Source organism: Benincasa hispida, chromosome 6 (assembly GCF_009727055.1).
Source record: "Benincasa hispida cultivar B227 chromosome 6, ASM972705v1, whole genome shotgun sequence".
Lineage (NCBI taxonomy): Eukaryota > Viridiplantae > Streptophyta > Magnoliopsida > Cucurbitales > Cucurbitaceae > Benincasa > Benincasa hispida.
In genome coordinates, this window is record NC_052354.1 from 16154581 (window position 1) to 16173326 (window position 18746).

General features: G+C 31.9%; 2 protein-coding genes across 6 annotated transcripts; one reads left to right on the forward strand and one right to left on the reverse strand.

Annotated features, from left to right (window-relative positions):
- The first annotated feature begins 2664 nt into the window (after window positions 1-2664).
- Window positions 2665-7664, forward strand: LOC120079008 (protein TONNEAU 1b-like). 2 transcript variants are annotated; one of them, XM_039033172.1, is made up of 8 exons: window positions 2665-2915; window positions 3472-3604; window positions 4107-4195; window positions 4381-4503; window positions 5201-5331; window positions 5436-5461; window positions 5548-5692; window positions 7331-7664. In XM_039033172.1, exons 1-8 carry the CDS (start codon window positions 2829-2831, stop codon window positions 7380-7382), a joined length of 786 nt encoding a protein of 261 aa, XP_038889100.1. In that variant the 5' UTR covers window positions 2665-2828; the 3' UTR covers window positions 7383-7664. The 2 variants fall into 2 exon arrangements, with proteins under 2 accessions (XP_038889100.1, XP_038889099.1); XM_039033171.1 differs by having other exon boundaries at window positions 2666-2915; window positions 5536-5692.
- A 1604-nt stretch (window positions 7665-9268) lies between these two features.
- On the reverse strand, window positions 9269-14415 carry LOC120080520 (cingulin-like). Of its 4 annotated transcripts, none has more exons than XM_039035207.1 (7): window positions 14199-14415; window positions 14027-14094; window positions 13326-13507; window positions 13088-13238; window positions 10928-12935; window positions 10161-10367; window positions 9269-10025 (listed from the first exon to the last, which is right to left on the reverse strand). In XM_039035207.1, exons 3-7 carry the CDS (start codon window positions 13429-13431, stop codon window positions 9708-9710), a joined length of 2790 nt encoding a protein of 929 aa, XP_038891135.1. In that variant the 5' UTR covers window positions 13432-13507; window positions 14027-14094; window positions 14199-14415; the 3' UTR covers window positions 9269-9707. The 4 variants fall into 4 exon arrangements, 2 of the variants coding, with proteins under 2 accessions (XP_038891135.1, XP_038891134.1); XR_005482538.1 differs by lacking the exon at window positions 14027-14094 and having other exon boundaries at window positions 9271-9486; window positions 9645-10025; XR_005482537.1 differs by lacking the exon at window positions 14027-14094 and having other exon boundaries at window positions 9271-9489; window positions 9645-10025.
- Window positions 14416-18746: the final 4331 nt, after the last annotated feature.

Genomic DNA, 18746 nt, shown 5'->3' on the forward strand with positions numbered 1-18746 from the left:
AAGATTTGGATAGAACGAAGTTAGAAAAGTCAATTTTTTAACTAAATCTTGGTGGTCAATCTTGCCAAAGATCCATCGAGAAAAACTAGTTTAACGACCTTTCAAAAAGTGTATTAGTTTTGAAATATGGAAAGTTAAGGGTGTTATTTCTGACAATTTCTTAAGTGGTTGTCAAACACTATATTTTTTTTAAATGACCATTATGATTACAAATCTTCATTATTTATTTATATATACGAGATTTATTTTAAATATATACAATGGTATTTTGAATATATATATGAGGTTATTCCAAATACGTTTAGAAGAAGTACAGATTTAAGTTGTTATACAATATATACTCAAAATTGTAATTTTAGTATCGTTTCTATTTAGTTATATATTCCACATGCTTTATCATATATACACATATACTTAGTTATTTAGCAAATATATGTCTTATATCATATGCTACAAATCAAACCATAAACTAAGGGGGATGACATCATCGAATTGTTTTAAAATAAAAAACAAATCAAATTCGTGGAGTTCAAATTTTTAAGCCAGTACTCTGAAAAGTGTTAATGATATTCTTTTCCCCTTACGATACTAAGTTGTATATTTGATATATATAGTGTAGAGGGAAAACCATATGTCTATACAATCGAATATCATTAACTAACTATATTTAAATAACGATATATATTTTAACAAATATCACATACTAATAATATTTAAACAATAGTGATAAATGGTACTAAAGCTGCAATAAATTCATATATATTTGAAATTAAAACAAAATGTACATATACACCCTGATCTGTTGTCTATCCATCTGCAATCTTAGATCCATTGATTAAATATATATAAATTATTTGAAATAAACCCATATATATATATATATATTCAGCGACTAGATCAAGATCCATCGTTTATCTTAACTTTATTCGTTTGCAACCTCAAACCTGACTTCATCATGCTCTGCCCAGATACCTCGTCCATCTGCAGAGCTTTCCAACCTCAAATCTGGCGCTGCCCACCAAACCTAGTGTCACCTAGGCAAGATCCGACGTCGATCAAACCATGTCATCATGTATGTCAATTCATGGAACTTTGCAACCTCATACCCGACCTGTCCGATAGTTGCCGACTTCGATTAGCTTTGCAACCTCCTTTGCTCATTGGTTTAGAGAAGAAGACGATAATTTTATGATTTGAAAAAGCAATGTATGAAGGAAGAATAAAAGGAGAGTGAGAGGAGGAAGAAGAGAGTGAGATAGTGTAGAAATAAGAAAGAAGATGATTTTTGTAGGGTTATTTAATTATGAGAGGTGAATGATTTTTTTTTCCTAATGATGGGAGATAAATGGTTGTTTAATGGGACATTTCAAAAATATAAAAATAAGGAAAAATATGTACATAAATAACAATATTTAAATTATAGTTGTGATCAATGTCTATCATAAATAGAGGGTGATAGAAGTCTATAAACGTTTATCAATGACAAAAATTAACATACGTCTATCACTGACAAAAGTCTATCATTGGTAGAGGTTGATATAAGTATAACAATGTCTATCAGTGAAAGAAGTCGATATAAGTTTATCATTGTAAGTGACAGAAACTGATACACGTCTATCATTAATAAAGATTTATAGAAGTTTCTAAGTGTTTTTTTTTTGCTATTTTCATAAATAGTTTGACATTTTTCTTATATGTAAAAATTTCTCTTATTTAATTACGGGAGATTAATGGTTTATTTTATTTTTCTTCCTTTTTTTTAATGACAGGAGAAAAATGGTTACTTTTGGGCATGGGATGTGAATGGTTATTTATTTATTTTGAATACGGACAAGGTTAGAATAGTAAAAGACCACTAACATTGGTGAAAAAATGAAGTGTAGTAGCCATTTAGGTAAAAGACATTAATGTAATAGTGGCTAGCTTTTGAGAAATCCATTTTTTTTTTTTGTCTAAGTCCTATTTTGATCTCTGAATTTTGAACATTATTCTATTTTGATACTTAAACTTTTAAAAATGACGATCATAGAACTTTTAAAAAATGCGTACTTTAGTATCTGATATTAAAATTCAGTTAACTTTTTCACAAAATGGTCAAATGACTTGTATTTTTGGATGACCAAACTATCAAATAAGTTACCCATATTAAAAAATCTAGGGCTTCAATCTTGAATAAGATGGTAAAGTGATTTTGTATGAGATAACTTGAAAGTCATTTTTTCGTTCAAAATTTTGGTCATTCACTATTTTGACGAATTGGTAATCGACATTTTATTTATCTTCATCTTACTCAACATATCTAAAGTCTAAAAACACATGTTGCCTCACATTTTCGTTTAATCTTTAATAAAATTTTAACTATAAGAACTAAAATAAATACTTTTTAAAAGTTTAAGGACTCAAACGAATCTTTTTAAAAGTTTAAAGATAAAAATAGAACAAAATTCAAAGCTCAGATTTAATTTGTTAACCGTTAGGCAAATGTGAAAGAAGGTCAATCTTACGATTTGAAGTATTGGGCCCGAGGCCCAAAGCCCAAATAACCAAAGAGAAACGGCCCAGGTTAGGCAAACGTGAAAGAAACTGCAGCCTTCAATGGAGCCCACATCCACAACTCCGATAACAGCGACGATCACGATTTTACGATTTATTTATTTATTTATTTATTTTTGACGCTCTCCTTTTGCTTTGCTTTGCTTTCATCTTCCATTTCTTCTGCTCCCTCATTTGATGCCCAAATCTCCATAGTTGATGTTCTTACCCGCCTTCACGCAGAGCTCGGCAGAATCTTCACAAACGAAGCCAAGGCCGAAGAATTTCACAAAGACATGGACGATTATACCAGAGAAATGATGGACTTGAAGACCCTTGTCACTCGGACTCTCGAGAAGAAGGGCGTCCTCGCTAAGATCCGTGTAATTTTCCGACCTTTTCATCTCATGTTTGCGTTTTATGTTTTTGTTTCCTTCAAATTTCTTCTCTTCTGGCTTCTACAGATCTTTCGTTGTTGCTCTTTGTACTGAATTTCTTGGATTTTTTGGGGTTCTTGTGCTGCTGGTTGGTGGGACTGAATGTGGTAGGTTAAAGCTAGGGTTTTGTTTCTACCCTTTGATTTAGAAGGACTTTTGATAGACGAGACTGAATCTTTCTCTGTGTCTCTGTCTTTTTTTGAGTGTTCAGTACTTGGAAAAACCGAGTCATTATCCCCTTGGATCTTGGACTGGTTGAGAAGCATCTACCGCTTTTGTTGTATCTTTCAGCTTGTTCTCATACACTTCCATTATTATTCTGAAGTTATATTTGGCATCGATCTGATGTTAGGGGTCTCTAGTATTTACTACTTTTGAAGGAATAATAGCAATTTTGTGCTCTTTCTTGAATTTTCACCGACATTTTCCTCCTCAGTTGGCCTTTACATATAACAAATCGTTCACCCCTTCCTTTTTCTTTTTTCTTTCGCTTATATGCCAGGCTGAACTTAGAGCTAGTGTATTTGAGGCAATTGAAGAAGAGGATCGTGTTATTGAGAAAGATGATGGATTGCCACCTGCATTACTTGGTAGTTGCAATGATCGAGCAAAGCAGCTTCATGCTTCACCATCAGGTTCGACTACAAATAATTTTCTCCCCTCTTGAATATTATCAAATGAAAATTAATCTATGTTATCCACCATGAAAAAATGTGCCCGCGGAATCATTGCTAAGTGGAAATTTTGAAGTGTTTTCCGTTGCTTTGTAGATAATTCAAGTTACAAAATTTAAGAAGTAAAATTTCCTGTGAAGGGTGAACTCATTTATTTAATATTTTTTATGCACTTAGGTTCTACGTTTTAAGAAGCAATGGGCAACTAAAATCTCTTTTGTTAGGTTTTATGTTTCTCTTAATTCTTTTCGTAATTACTATTTAGGTCTCATTATACTTGATTGGAACCCCTTTCTTGAGTTGGGTTCCTCTTGGGGCTTGTTCTTTTGGTTGCCATTTAATTGTACCGTACCCCCTCTCCGCCAATGAAAGTTTGGTTCCTTATCAACTTATTATTATTATTATTATGCGCCGATTCAACTTAAGTAATCTATCCATCCACATTTTGGTATTTTGATTGCAGGGAGGCTGCTTACTGCTCTAATATGTGAATATTTAGATTGGGCTCAGCTAAACCACACTCTAAAAGTTTATCTCCCGGAGTGCAATATGGTAATCAAGTACATTGGCCCTTTATGTGTACCAAGTCCTGCAACACCCCCCACCCCTCAGAAAAAAATAGAGAGAAGATAGGACCCAAAACCCTTATATAGGGCCTTATATCCCTATATATATATATTGAAGGAATAAAAGGATATAAAAAGTTGTATGAAGTCTAATGTCTTCTAATTCTGCAGCAAAAAGATTCTTGGAAAGCTGAATTGAAGGAATTTAGTAGTAAAAATGGATATGATCTTAACAGAAATGGAGATAGTGGACCGTTGCTCTTGGATGTTCTTGAGGGATTCTTGAAGTTTGAGGTTGGTTGGATGTCATGATAGATTTATGTTAAATTTGAATTGTTCATGGTGCATATTTCCTTACTATTATATCAGTATTATTATTATTTTTTATTATTGTTATTATTTTAATTGTATGCTTGGTATATCGGTCTTTTTCTTTTAGAGTGTCTTATTATCTAGTTATTATATAATTGTTAGACTGCCATTTGACTTGTTTTCGGTTGAGAGATGTGAGGTTGTAAGATCTTGATTTTTTTGGAAATAAATTATTCTCTTTGATAGAGTAACTTCTACTGTGATTAAAATGCTGTTGCACCTCGTAAAGTGTGGGTGTACTAGGTGTACTAATCTAACTGTCTATTCTTGTTTTTGTTCTATGACGGTTTGTTATTGCCACTAATTCTATTAATTAACAGGATTTCTTATAATATACCCGTTTGGTTTTTGAGATGTTATCTTTCTCAAACACCACTTTTGAGTGTTCAACTGCAAACTACGTGACATGTATATTTTCCCTTTCTACTGGATATCACTAGTCAATAACTGTGGAAGATAAAAATATGGAGAACCAATTAATGGGTTGGACATATGTTTGTTTTTTTTTTCTTTCACTGATACCTTAACCGTGACCTTCAAAATTTATGTTCATTCTCTTTATTTGTTTTCTGCTGGCAACTTCTTGATCTTTTTGTTCATTTTCTTTTATAAAAAACAGAATTTATCTCAAGCAAGGGGTCCCGGAAGGAGAATAACCACTTCAGAATCTGATTCAATGTCCAGTCATGATTCTCGAAACAGTAGGAGACCTTCGTCATCTGTTGCAGGGGGTTTACCTCCGCTAGGAAGGTAAACGCATGCCTGAACTAATAATATATCTTCACTTTTTCCCTTGCCTAATTGTTGCCACTTTTCTTTTTGTCATCCGTAACTTTGTTGTGTATTTATTTCAGGCCTGGTGCTGGTTCACAGGCATCTGGTAAGTCATGGAGCTACTTCTTATATGCTTATCTGTTTCCTCTTCTTTGTTCCTGTGATGATTTAAGCTTTCAGATAGGAGGGTAGGATCTTCAATGTCTGGTTATCGGAAAGATGAATACAGTTGGAGATATGATGGCAATGAGCTTCCCGAGGATGTAATGAGAACCTCAGCTGCATTGGAAAACCTGCAACTGGATCGAAAAGCTAGAAACCTAACCTCATCTTGGCGGTATGTTTTGATTGTGTAGAATTACCTACTATTGTGCATATGTGATTTATCTTTCCAAAGTATTGACTGTTTAATTGTGTGCATATTTATGCTTTCTTCTCTTTCTTGAGGAAATCCCTCATGTTTTTTTCAAAAAATATTTTAAAATATCACTGCTTATTTGATTGAAACACCTCTTTCATTAAGATGGATTACAAAAACCCAAAGCCTGAAAAAAGAATGGCAAGGATATACATAAATATGGTTATCCTCGTAAGAGTTACTGTACAACATCCATCAACTACAAAATATTGTTGGACTTACGTCCTTAGTTCAGTTCTGAGGTTCCGAACTCCATCTCCACTAAACATTTATTTCTATTGACAACACCCACCATCTAGGCTGAACGCATGCTGGAAAAGCTATGAATGGCTTCGATGGTGTTAGCACTCCCCTGGGCTTCCAACCAGGCATAGAACTTGACATCCTTTAGGATTTTCAGCTTCCACAACTTGTAGAAAAGGGTGGCACAACCCTGAATGGTAATTGAAAGATCTACAAGGAGTTTGGGACCAATTAGGCACAGACCTCAAAATTTGGTAAGGATGTACCAGAATAAACCCCAGAAGAAACAAGAGTTCAACTGCACAATCTTTCATCTCTTATCAATAAATTGCGTCCCAAGTATAAAACCAAATCAAATGAAGGTGAAGCAACCTGGGAGTTTTCTCCTTTGAAGAGAGTCTTCTTCCAATAAGAAAGACACAAGTACCACCTTTGACTTCAAGGAACGCATTGTTCCTCGGAAGTGATCAACACAAAAGGGCATTTAGCCCTACTAATCTCCTCTTCCGAACAAAAAAAAAAAAAAAAAAAAAAATTATGTCGCCTCTAAACAACTCAGGTCCTCATGAAAATCAGCATCCATCTTTCCTTTGGAATTATGTTTCAACCTTCTACGGGATGTTTGGGGCAAGGAGTGGAGTTGTAAAGTTGTGGTGCCACAGTGGAAGGAGTTAATAAAGCATAAAATTGTTTTTTTTTTTTTTTTTTGTGGGGCTAACAAATTCCTTGGACCAAACAAGGAATGGAGGGCATTTCCTATTAGACAAAGAACAAAAAAAAAAAAAAAAAAAAAAAAGGAATGGAGGGCATAACTCTACTCCTCCAATTCTAACTCCTTGGGCCAAACATCTCTAGTAGTAAAAAGATTAGGCTTTGTTTGGTAATCATTTGGTTTTTTAAAACAAAGCATATTTTCTTGCAATTTCTTACCATGATTTTCATTTTTTTCCATATAAAAGTTGAATTATTAGCCAAATTTAAAAAACAAAAAGAATTTTTTAGAAACTTCTTTTTTAGTTTTGGCTCGGTTTTTTAAAATATTGGTAGAAAGTAGATAGCAAAACAAGAAATTTAGAGATGGAAGAGGTATTTATTTACGGACTTGGTTTTCAAAAACTAAAAACAAAAAACAAAGCGGTTACCAAATGGGACCCTACGGCTTGATTTTTCAATCATAATTCAGATAAACTTCAAATGGGATCAAACTCTTTCTCATTTTATGTAGTTCCATTCAATTAACTTCTGTCCATCGATGAATCATTTTAAAATAAAATTTATGTTTTATAATCGAAATTATTGTGGATGTGGTTGCAGACATGGAGGAGATGGTATCAATGAGGATGATAGCAGAGGTGAACATATGTAACATTGAAATCGTGTATTGTATTTGTTAACCCATCCACAATGATCAAAGCGAGGCTAGTAGTGTTGATGTTGAAGATTATGTAATCTGTTTTCACGTTTGAGCCTTTCCCTCCCTCCCCCCCCTTTTTTCCTGTTATTATCGACCTCTTTTTAATTCTTCTTACAAACTCTCAATCCCTGCTCCGTAGTTTTCAATGTATTTCAGTGAAAAGAGAATGAAAAAGGTGCGCCATTCGTCAATCCTTGCGAGACTAGATCATACAAATAGTGTTTGTACTCGATATCTTAAATGTGTTGCGCTCCTTATTGATGATCATTTTGAAGTTTCAATCAGTAGCTATCAATTGATATTTCATTTGATAGTATAATTTAATTTTTTTGCTCAAAATAAATATATGTTTTTTACTTTTACTTAACTCTTGCACATTGAAGTTGTTGAATGACGAGAACAACGCATCTTGGCGAGTGAAGTTGGTGCTTGAATGATTGGAAATCGGTTATCTTGGTGAGTAATTTAGTAGAGAAAGTCTCAAAGGAGATTCTGAATCCATATTTAATGGTTGTTATGGGACAGTCTCATCAAATAATTTGTACTAAAAAGGAGGAAGATAAAAAAAGTATCTGAAGGTCTCTATCTTATATGCTACAATGCCTAAAATTTTCATAATTGGTGGACATAATTTCTATATCGAGAGAATCAAAGTTTCAAGTTTAAGGTTTTGCCCTTTGATTGTATTGTATTGTATTTTTTTCCCCTTAAAATCTGGAATCTTGATTCTCATGAAAATGGAAATTATTCCAACCCATTATTAAAAGTCTTCTGAAATTTTGATAAACCGAACTAGGGCCCTCAATGAGGTAGGAAAACATACTTAAAGATGCATTTTACTTTAAACAAATTATTGTTATTATTATTATTTAAAGAAGAGAGATTGATATTTTTGTCAGCAAGTGGGAGAACAGGCTTAAAGATGCACTTTAATTTAAACAAATTACTTAACACTTTACTTTAAACAGATTACTTAACTTCCTTCTAACCCGTACCGTGACACATTTGCTTATTTAAAAATAATTTCGTTTCTTAAAAGGAAAAAGATTGGTTAATTAAGATTCTGTTTCGTAACTATTTGGTTTTTAATTCTTAGTTTTTGAAAATTAAATCTACAAACACTATTTTCATCTTCAAATTTCTTTCTTTGTTATTTGCTTTTTTTTTTCAATGGTTTAAAAATTAAGTCAAAATTTGAAAACTTAAAAAGTAGCTTTTAAAAATTTGTTTTTGTTTTTGGAATTTGACTAAACATTCAACCATTATACTTAAGAAAATTGTAGATCACTGCAAGAAATGGAGAAGAAACAAACTTAATTTTAAAAACAAAAAACAAAAAACAAAATACGAAATGATTACTAGATGGAAACTTGAGATTGGCATGACCAATATTACATTTACCTTTGTGAAAATCACTTTCCTATCAATATTTGATGTTTGGCCCTACGAGACCCCTAAACTACAAGCTAGCGTGCAATGACTTTTCCTTTGTTGCTTGCAGGCTCAAACATCCCTTTCGCCTCTTCTCCATGTCTTCATTATGCAAATGTTGAAATTGATTTGAAATTTTTTAAATCATTTTAAATTTATTTTTCAATAATTAGTTGAGAGGTGGTTGACCAAGAATCACCCCAAAAAGAAAAAACGTTGCTCTCATTTTATTCTTTTATTAAAATATCAAATTTGCCCTTATGTTTATGAATAACTTTTTGCCCTTTTAAAATAATTTTCTAAATCGGACCTGTCATTTTATAATTTGATAATTCTAAAGTCACTTTTGAAATCAAAAGTAACTATTTCAAATTACTTTTAAAAGACTGAAACCAAACATCAATATGCCCGCGTGAAAATAAAATTACAATTTCTATTTTAGGATATGGGGTTTGATAATTCTAAAGCCTTTTTTTTCTTCTTTTCAATTTGATTGTTTGTGACCAGTAGGGCAGAGATCTTTTCTATTGACATTTGAAGGGTTCTTATCTTACACACCAAAAATAATTACAGGCAGAATCTTCTCCATGATTCTCTAATCTATATATTTATCACCAACTCTTTTCTGCTGGTAACAAAAAAAAAAAAAAGAAAACACATCAGATTGTCATTTTAGACCTCTACACTTCAAATCACCAAAACAAAATGAAAAAGAAAAACAGTGGAGAAGATTCAAATTAGAAAGGAGCCAAAAAAAAAAAAAAAAATCAATAGGCAACGCACCTTCAAAATATGACTATGAACAGTAAGATCATCTAATGAATGGTAAGCCTGATTCTCTTGGTATCATCGAACAAGAAATTCGTCTGTGGATTCGATGTTACCAAGAAGGTCGAAAGATTTGTTTCTCAGAGAGTCTTTGAGGATTGTAATCTGACCTTCCCTCAGAAGTATGTCTTCCTCAAGAGTTTCAATCTTCTTTTTCAATAGATTAACCTCCGAGTTAAGTAACATATTTTCTTCACTGTATTGTTTCACTTGGTCCCACATAATGTCTCTTTCCTCAGAAATCTTTGGCACAGTTCCCCTAATGATCGCTAATTCTGTAGTAGATTCTTCAAGGTCATTTTGTAGCCGGTTCACATTCTCGTCTCTTTTCAAAATCTGTATCGACTCTATCGATTAAGCACTTCTTTATATTTGAATTGTTAAACCCGAGGATTAAATCAAGGAACCATTACAGGAACCAAAAGTCTAACTTCTTACTAAAGGTTTGAGCATGAACAATGTAGAAATTACCTGAAGTTCTTGATCTTTAAGCTTGTGTGTAATGCAGGATATGTTGTCTTGTGCACTTTGTACTTCACATCTAAGAATGTGGTTTGCTCTAGCTGCCGTTGCAATTTCCCCTTGCAGCTGCTCAATTTCCAGCTCCTTAGAGTAAAGCTTCTCTCTCAACAGACTCGTTAGTAATCTTTCTGCTTTGAGCTCAGATTTTACGACATCCTGCACCAGAGAAAAAACGATGAACAAAGGTTTGTTTCATAGGGAATCTGAAAACAAATGTGTTAGATACTATATTTATAAATCATAAAACTAGTTGTAGTTACTCACTAAATATTAGTTAATAAACCATTATCAATTTATTTATGAACATGTTTTATGTTAAAACAAGTTGTATAAATATTATTAATTTAACATTACACAGTTTTTAAAACAATGAATTGAGTTCATAACATGATATATTGTATTTCTAAAAGTTTTATCTTTTATTTAATATAATTTTACATTTTCAAATTTAAAATTCAAAATCTGGATACAATGAAAACAAAAAAATATATTGATTTTAGAATTTCCATTATTTTCATCACAAAATCCAAAAACTGTTTTCAGAAATAGAGTTATCTACATATTTGTTAATCTCCGAGAATATTAAAACATAAAACAAAATCTAGATTGCCAATCAAACCTACCCTAAAATTCCCTTATCAAACATCATAAATCTAGACGACTTTAAATAAAATATATTGACATTATGGATGTTGGTACTAAATTCAGTAGAATACCTCTGTAGCTTCACAATTTAATTGCATTGACTCATCTGCATCTACACACTGAGAATGGACTTCCGAAGCAGCTAGGTTGGATTTCTTATGCAACAATGAAGATGATATCTTTAAACTCCGTTTTAAGCTTTCAATTCCACGCTTCAATCCTTGAACTTTCATCTCAGATTCAATAAAATATAGCCCATCCAAGTTGTTCTTCACCACTTCCACCCCCTGCATACTATCTGAAAGACAATGAACTCTCTCTTTTATGAACTCAAATAATTCTGCACATAACTGGGAGCTTTCATTTAATAATGTTAGCCCTTGATGTTGTAGACAATCAACACGTGCTAACATTTCGTCATCCAGCTTGATGGTTAAAGCACCATTATCTCTCCCGTTATGCTTTAGACGGTTGAATATGTTTATATTTTCATGCCGTAGTGAATCAATTTCAAACCTGCAAGATTCTAGTTCCTTTCTCAATCCCAATTCTACTTCAGTTAACCTTATTTGCTCCATCTGCAATTTTGCCACATGCTTATCGAACCTTTCAATTTCTGTTTTCTTTCCTAATTCATGAGTAAACCTTTCCTGCAATCCGTTGATTGTTTTCTGCTGGTCACAGCAAGTCCTCGTAAACCTCGTTGTCGCTTTATACAACTCCTTGCATTCCTTATCCTTCTCCTCAAAATTTCTCTTAAAGGATTCTCTATCTTCTTTAGCAGTTTTGTACTTATCCTGCAAGTCGGAGAAATTCTGCATCAAAATTTGGTTTTCATCCCGTAATTTGTCCATCATTACAGACAAGTCCTTAACTTTTTGCTCCGAATTTGACATTAAGCTTCTATTCTCTTTGTCCTTCTCATTAAGAAGAGAAACTTCCCTTTGTAGAGATACATTCTGTTCTGCTAGCTCCCGAACTCTTTCACGAAGCCTTTGTTCTTCCAACTGGTACTTTTCTAGCTTTAATGACCAGTCCTTCGACCTCCTGTCCAGCTCTTTCTCCAGTTCTAACTGCAATTCAGTCTTTTCTCTATCCAGTTTCTTAGTTTGAGAATCCAATATTTCCTTTGCCAGTTTCAGTTCTTCCTTTGCAGAAGCTCTTTCCGTAATTTGGGACTGTAGAAGACTTAAAACCTCAAGTGCTAAGCTCATTTTCTCCTCAGTAATATGTCTAATTGTCTGAATCAAACCTGAAATTCCCGTCCTCTGTTGAAGAAAGCTTTCACGGTCACGTTCTTCTCTGAACAGGATGACTCGCTCCTTTGCCAACTTGATTCTCCTCTTGAGTTCCCCGTCCATATCCTCTTCAGTTTCAACAAGGTTTAACATTTCACTATGATTTATTAAGTTCTGTCTATGTAAACCAGAGCTCTCCATATTAATTCTATCAGTAGCTTCGGAAGGTTCATTTACTGAATAGAATTTCGGCGGAATCACATTCACATTGGAACCATAATGCTCATCTGATGATCTATCATGTATATCTTCTACAGTGATTGGCGGCATACTGTTGTCAAATCCCTTTGTATTTGTTTTAGGAATTCCATGAGATTGGGAAAGTCTCTCAATTACATTCTTCGCTATGGTCCTTGGAGATTCATGCCCAAATCCATTTTCAGCATACTTTGCAGGAAAGAAGTGATAATTTGAACTCGGAAATTCTTCAAACGGATGACTCGTTGTCTTTTCATCAATAACATATTTTGGCGAAGTGGGTGCTGTACATCGACCTCGTGGGGGCCGCCTCCCACTACCATTTCCAGGGTAATTTCTCGAAGGAATACTCTTTTGGGGTTTGCTTGATTCTTTCTGTTGCTCTCCATCATCAATATATCGATCCAAGATTTTGCTTGAGACATTACTAGAGGAAGTGGAAGAATTTCCAGAAGACTCACCATAACTTTGGCACGAAGAAGCAGATGCAGAACAAGGCCTCTCTGGTACAGCTCCATAATCATTATATGGTATCTCAAATTGCTTTGCCCTACACTGTCTTCTTAATGGTGGTGTTTGACAGCTAGAAATACCACAGGCCAGATTAATCAGTTTTAAGCATTGAAGATTTGATCAAGAAGGATTAAATGACTTGAACGTAACACCAATTTTATGGAGAGCACTAGGCAAAAAATTCTCATCTTGTTCTTGAAAGATAATTGGTTTAAGCATTACCGGTTTGAACGTTCACATTGCTGGTCTGAAGTGCCAATGAAATTACCATATGGAGATCTATTTTTATCCTTCGACCCAGAAGGACTCTTATGCTTCCCACCATCAAGCAATGACGCTGAAGACAGCGAGCGACTTCTTCTAAGACCAGTACCTGCATTCAGTTCATCAATATCAGGTTCACTCTTTCATAATTTGGAAGAGAAACTCCTGTAACTACATGCTACATTGTCCAACCCACCTTCAAATGGCTGGCCTGTGAAATCTTGTTTCTCTGTTTTTGATGGAGAAACTTCAGTACTGCCATTGCTGGGTGCTGAAGATCTGAAAAAGAACAATTTCTTCATTGTATGAACTCTACACTGGATTTACTTTAACTAGTGAAGTCTATGGAAACTTGTCCCCTGCTCTTCGCTACCAAACCTTCCACAAACGAAAAACAATTTCCTATTAGCATCCATCAGTACATAAATTGTGCGAGAGAGGTAAAGATGTATGGATAAATGTAACCCCAACGGAAGCAAATTAACAGATCAAAGATTAGAAAAAGGAACTAAGTTGGTATTTATTTAGTTACATCCATAGAAAAGTCAATAGCAAATTAAAAAAATAAACTGAAAAAATCCCAGAAATCGTATGTAATAGTCTATTGACTGAAAACTCAAAAAGAATTACAATGAATTAGCCAACCACCATCAAGCTACCAACAAGAATTTGCAAGAATTAATGAACTACAAACGAGAAAACCCCAGATATGTCATATAATCAACACTCACCATCCACCAATTAAATTTAACAGATAAAAGAAAAAAGCTAATGACACACTGAGCTCGGTCAAAAGGAAAAAAACAAGCAGCCTTCAGACGAAGCAAAGTTTTATACTAAAAAACAAATGAACAGGAAAAGATCATCTTATACTGTCCCCCCCTAAACCTCAGTTACCGATATCAACTCAGCGCATTTCACGGAAATCAAATTCCAACTCCGATTCTTTCCTTCTCCTCCTCAAACTAAAAATAAAGCAGCAACATCTCATTATCAATCAATCCGCTTCACTACTCATAACAAAAATCAACAATCAATTTCAAAATAAGAACAAGAGTCAGCGACTTACCAAATAAGATGCCGAAGAGAAAAGGATTGCCAAGAACACAGTGTGCTAAGAATCGAAGGAGAATGGTTGGAAAGCGGCGGTGAGAAGAAGAGTAGAAGCCGGAAAGTGGGCGGCGACGGCGAGAGAAGCAGTGGAGGGGAAAAAAGTGGGAAGGAAAAAGGAATTTCAAGTAATGATAGGAAAAATCGTTTTTCGAAAACGTGGAAGGGTAATTATGTCAAATCACAATAATTTCAAAAGTTTCAGTTACGCTGATATATATATATATATATAAGCACGCAGCAGGCGCGGGGGTTTATGTGGACATAATCCTCTGCTCTCGATTACATTGTAACTTCTCTTTTATTTTACTACTTTAAATCTCCATTACGCCACTTTTTGATTTTTAATATATATTTCTTTTCTTAGGGGAAAAAAAAAATGAAAAAACACTTTTTGGTTCATGAAATATTATAGAAATAACAATTTAGTTCATATACTTCTAAACTTATAACAGTTGTTTAAGACTTTAATAAGTATCAATTTAGTCGTTGTACTTTACAGTTTATAACAATTTAATCCTTATTATGAAAAATATTAAGATTTTTTTTTCATAACAATTTAGTTCAGAAGTTTTAATAAGTATCAATTTATGCATTGTACTTTATAATTTGTAATAATTTAATCATGAAAAATATTATTAAGATTTATGAAATTTATTACCTATATAGTTTGATAAATTGATTAAGGGTTAAGTTTATTTATAAATTATAAATATTAAGTTGTTACCAATATTTGAAATATCAATATCGGTGGAAATATCGAGATTCCAATTTTATGGAAATATCAATGTCAAATTTAATGAAAATTGATATAATTAGTTAATTAAACTTTGATTGTGGCTTAATTAGATTATAATTGACCATTTATAATAATCATTAAGTAAGACAACATTCAAATGTGTATTGTAAATATCTATGTAAATAGATGTAATAGTAGAAATTTAAAAAAGAAGTAAAAAAATAATATAAAGTTTATGAATATTTTGAGGTGAAGTGAAGTGAAGTGAAATTTAAAGTTTTGGATAGTAAAAGAAACAACGTATTAATCCTTTCTTTTAGGCAACATTAATTCAATTTTGAGGTGAAATAAAGTGAAAATTTAATGAAAAAAGTTTGAATGAAGTTACAAATAAATATAAGTTATTTTTTGTGGGGTTTTTTGAAATTCAATTTATTTGGAAATGAAAGTTTTGAATTGAAAACAAAGTTGCAAATTGAGAAAAGTTGAAGATTGGAAAAGGTAGGACTTTGAAAAAGCTTCATCATTCTTTAAAAATATTATTAGCGTGTGAAACTATAAAATTGCGTGTAATAAGGACCATAAAACTAAAAACACTTAGACTGAATTAACGTAGCTAATTCCTAAAAAAAATCAAAATTTCAAAATTTCTCGAAAGTTCTTGAAATTTTGTCGAAGTGGGAGGAAAAAACGAAATTCTCCCTACCAAAATTTTGAGATTTTGTTCAAAATTTTCCACTCTGGTTGTTACATGGTCAAAATTGATAATTAAGTTTATGAGACTTTTCATGGTAGGGACTAAATCGTTGTATGTTAAAGTTTAAAAACTAAATTATAACAAATATTGAAACTACATGGACTAAATCGTTACAAATCAAAGTTTAGAAACTAAATCTTTACTTCTATGAAAGTGGTCAAAAATTGATTTTTAACAAAAAAAAAAAAAAATCCACTTTGATTTTTTAATGTTTAAAATTAAAATGTCGAGCATGAAGGAAAGTTAACATAACTCATAAGTAATTGATATATACTAAATCTTAGTTTCAATGAATGGCTCCAATGGAAAGTTAAAATTAAAATGTCAAAGATTTAGTGGAAGTTGGCTACTGAAGGGATTCGATGGAAAATTAACGACCTCCTCCATCGACTGACTCCAATGAATCCCTTCAGTGACCAACTCTGGCGATCACTCTGACAACCAAATTTAGCATCAATGTCTGGAGATCACTCCATTGAAGACCACATCCGATGGCTAACTTCGACGACGACTACCTTTAGTGATTATTTCTAGTGACCGCCTATGCAGCCTACTCTAGTGGTTAACTCACGTTTGAGAACCAATGCATAAATGAATTTCAAAGGTAATCGTAACAAATTGTCTAAATTGATTGGCTAATGAAAATTTAGAAGTTTGATTGACTCAAATTATTAGTTCCACAAGATATTCATCGAATGAAATTTGGAGGGTATAAATTGATACACTTACGAAAATTCAAAGTTTAAATTGATACAATTATTAATTTATGATTTATAGTATAAATTAAAATTCTCCATGATTTTTTTTAGATCAATCATATATTAGGTAGAAGTATTTGAACCTCGGACTTCTAATTTTTGGTCATAAATATCTTAACAAATTATGATAGACTCAAGTTGATCTTTTGTTTGTTTAAAATTCTCTTTCAAATAATATACTACTTATCACATGAAAACTTAATAATATTAATGAAAATAATAATGACATTGAAATATTTAAATAAAATAAGTAAATAAAAACGTATTATTAGGGGAAAAAAAAAAGAAAAAAAAACCCATTGGCATTTACAACTAAAAAGATTAGGATATCCACAGGCCATGTAATTATAACCACAACATTGAACGAAAAATAGAAAATCAATAAACAAATTTAATTCGGCATCTTTGGATCTCGTTACAATTGTTTAATTTTTTTATTAAAAAAATAGTTGTATAATTATAATAATAAATCAAAACCTTTCACCACCCTCAATGATGGATAGCATTGTCACTGTTTTGTTGTATTAATTATATTTAGTACTTTGGTGGGTCTTATTAAAATATCAAATCACAGTTTGTCACGTGACAATTATTTTTTATGAAATATTTTATTATTTTAATTTTATATATGATTGTGAATGAGATGCATAAAGATTTGTGTATCTTAAAATGCATCAAAGTACTGCTCTTATATTTAATATTTCAATTTTATTTACTATAAAATTATTTTTTTGGAATTCATCTTATTTACTATATTCGAAAGTATTTTAGGAGTGATGCTTTAAAAAATATATTTAAAATAATACATAAAATAATTGTTATATACACTTTAAATCAAGAGAAATTGTTTTAAAGGACAAAACTGCTGAAAATATTTTTATATATAGCAAAATGTCATAGTTTAGACAATGGTAGATAGTAATAGACATGTTTATCAATGATAGATGATAGTAGTCTATCAATGGTTATCGCTAGTAGACAATGACATTTTGCTATATTTGTAAATATTTTGATTTATTTTGTTATATTTGAAAACAATCTTTAAATAAATTTTGCAAATATCGAACAAAATATGTTAAAATTCAAAATTTAGGTCTCTTTTAGTAACCATTTTACTTTTGATTTTTTTTTTTTTTTTGAAAATTAAACCTATAGGCACCACTTCCACCTCCAAATTTATTTATTTATTATCTACTTTTCACCAATTGTTTAAAAAACCAAGTCAGATTTTAAGAACTAAAAAAAATTGTTTTTGTCTTTGAAATTTGGCTAAGAATTCAACCATTGTACTTAAGAAAATATGTAAATCATGGTAAAAAAACGTGGATGAAATAGGTTTAATCTTAAAAAAAAAAAAAAAAATCAAATGGCTACTGATTGGGCTGGTCTTCATATGTCGACCTAAGTAGCTTTTTCCTACACTAAAGAATGGACTTTAAACTAATTACATAAAAGAGTGAAGGTCAAATCCGAGGTATAGGGGGGTTTAATGTCTTTTCCATTCTCTTCTTGGGATGGGAAAAGAAATGCTTGAAGAGTTGAAGCCTCTATTCCGAGACTCAACTTTTTAACTAAGCTCTTTGATAAATGAGTTCTTCGGGCAAGGCTTTCTCTAATCTTAGTTATAAAGTTTCAAATCTGTTATACGTTTTGAGCTTTCAAAAATTATTTAATAATTAATTAACTTTTCAGTTAAGTCCAATAAAATGAGTATAACTCAACTAACATAGTACTTGTATTATTAAATTTGAAGTTAAAAGTTCGATTTTCACACTTGAAAAAAAAGAGACCTTCAATCAGGTCCACCTTTCATTTTTGTGTAAATATAGATTAAATCTATTCAATATTATTTTTATTCATTCATCTACCAATTAGATTAAAAAAAAATTTGAAAGTTTGTGGTTTATTGATCACAAAATTCAAGTTTGTCCATAGATTTATTAATTTTTAAAAACGTTGATTTTGAAAAGGTTGAACTCGACCTAGTATAGGTTTTTAAAATTAAAAACTTATTGTAGGTTTTTTTAATTGAAGATTCAAAAACTTATTATACATCTTCAAAATTACTTATTAGACAGAAAAAAATTATTTAGAGACTAAAATTTATGATTTAACTAATAAAATAAAATAACTGTATTATAATTATTACTATTATTAGTACAAGCTGGGGTTTGAGAAAAAAATACATGTCAGCTACCACTTAAATATACGACATGATCATAGTCACACCATATTTTCATTAATCAACTAAGA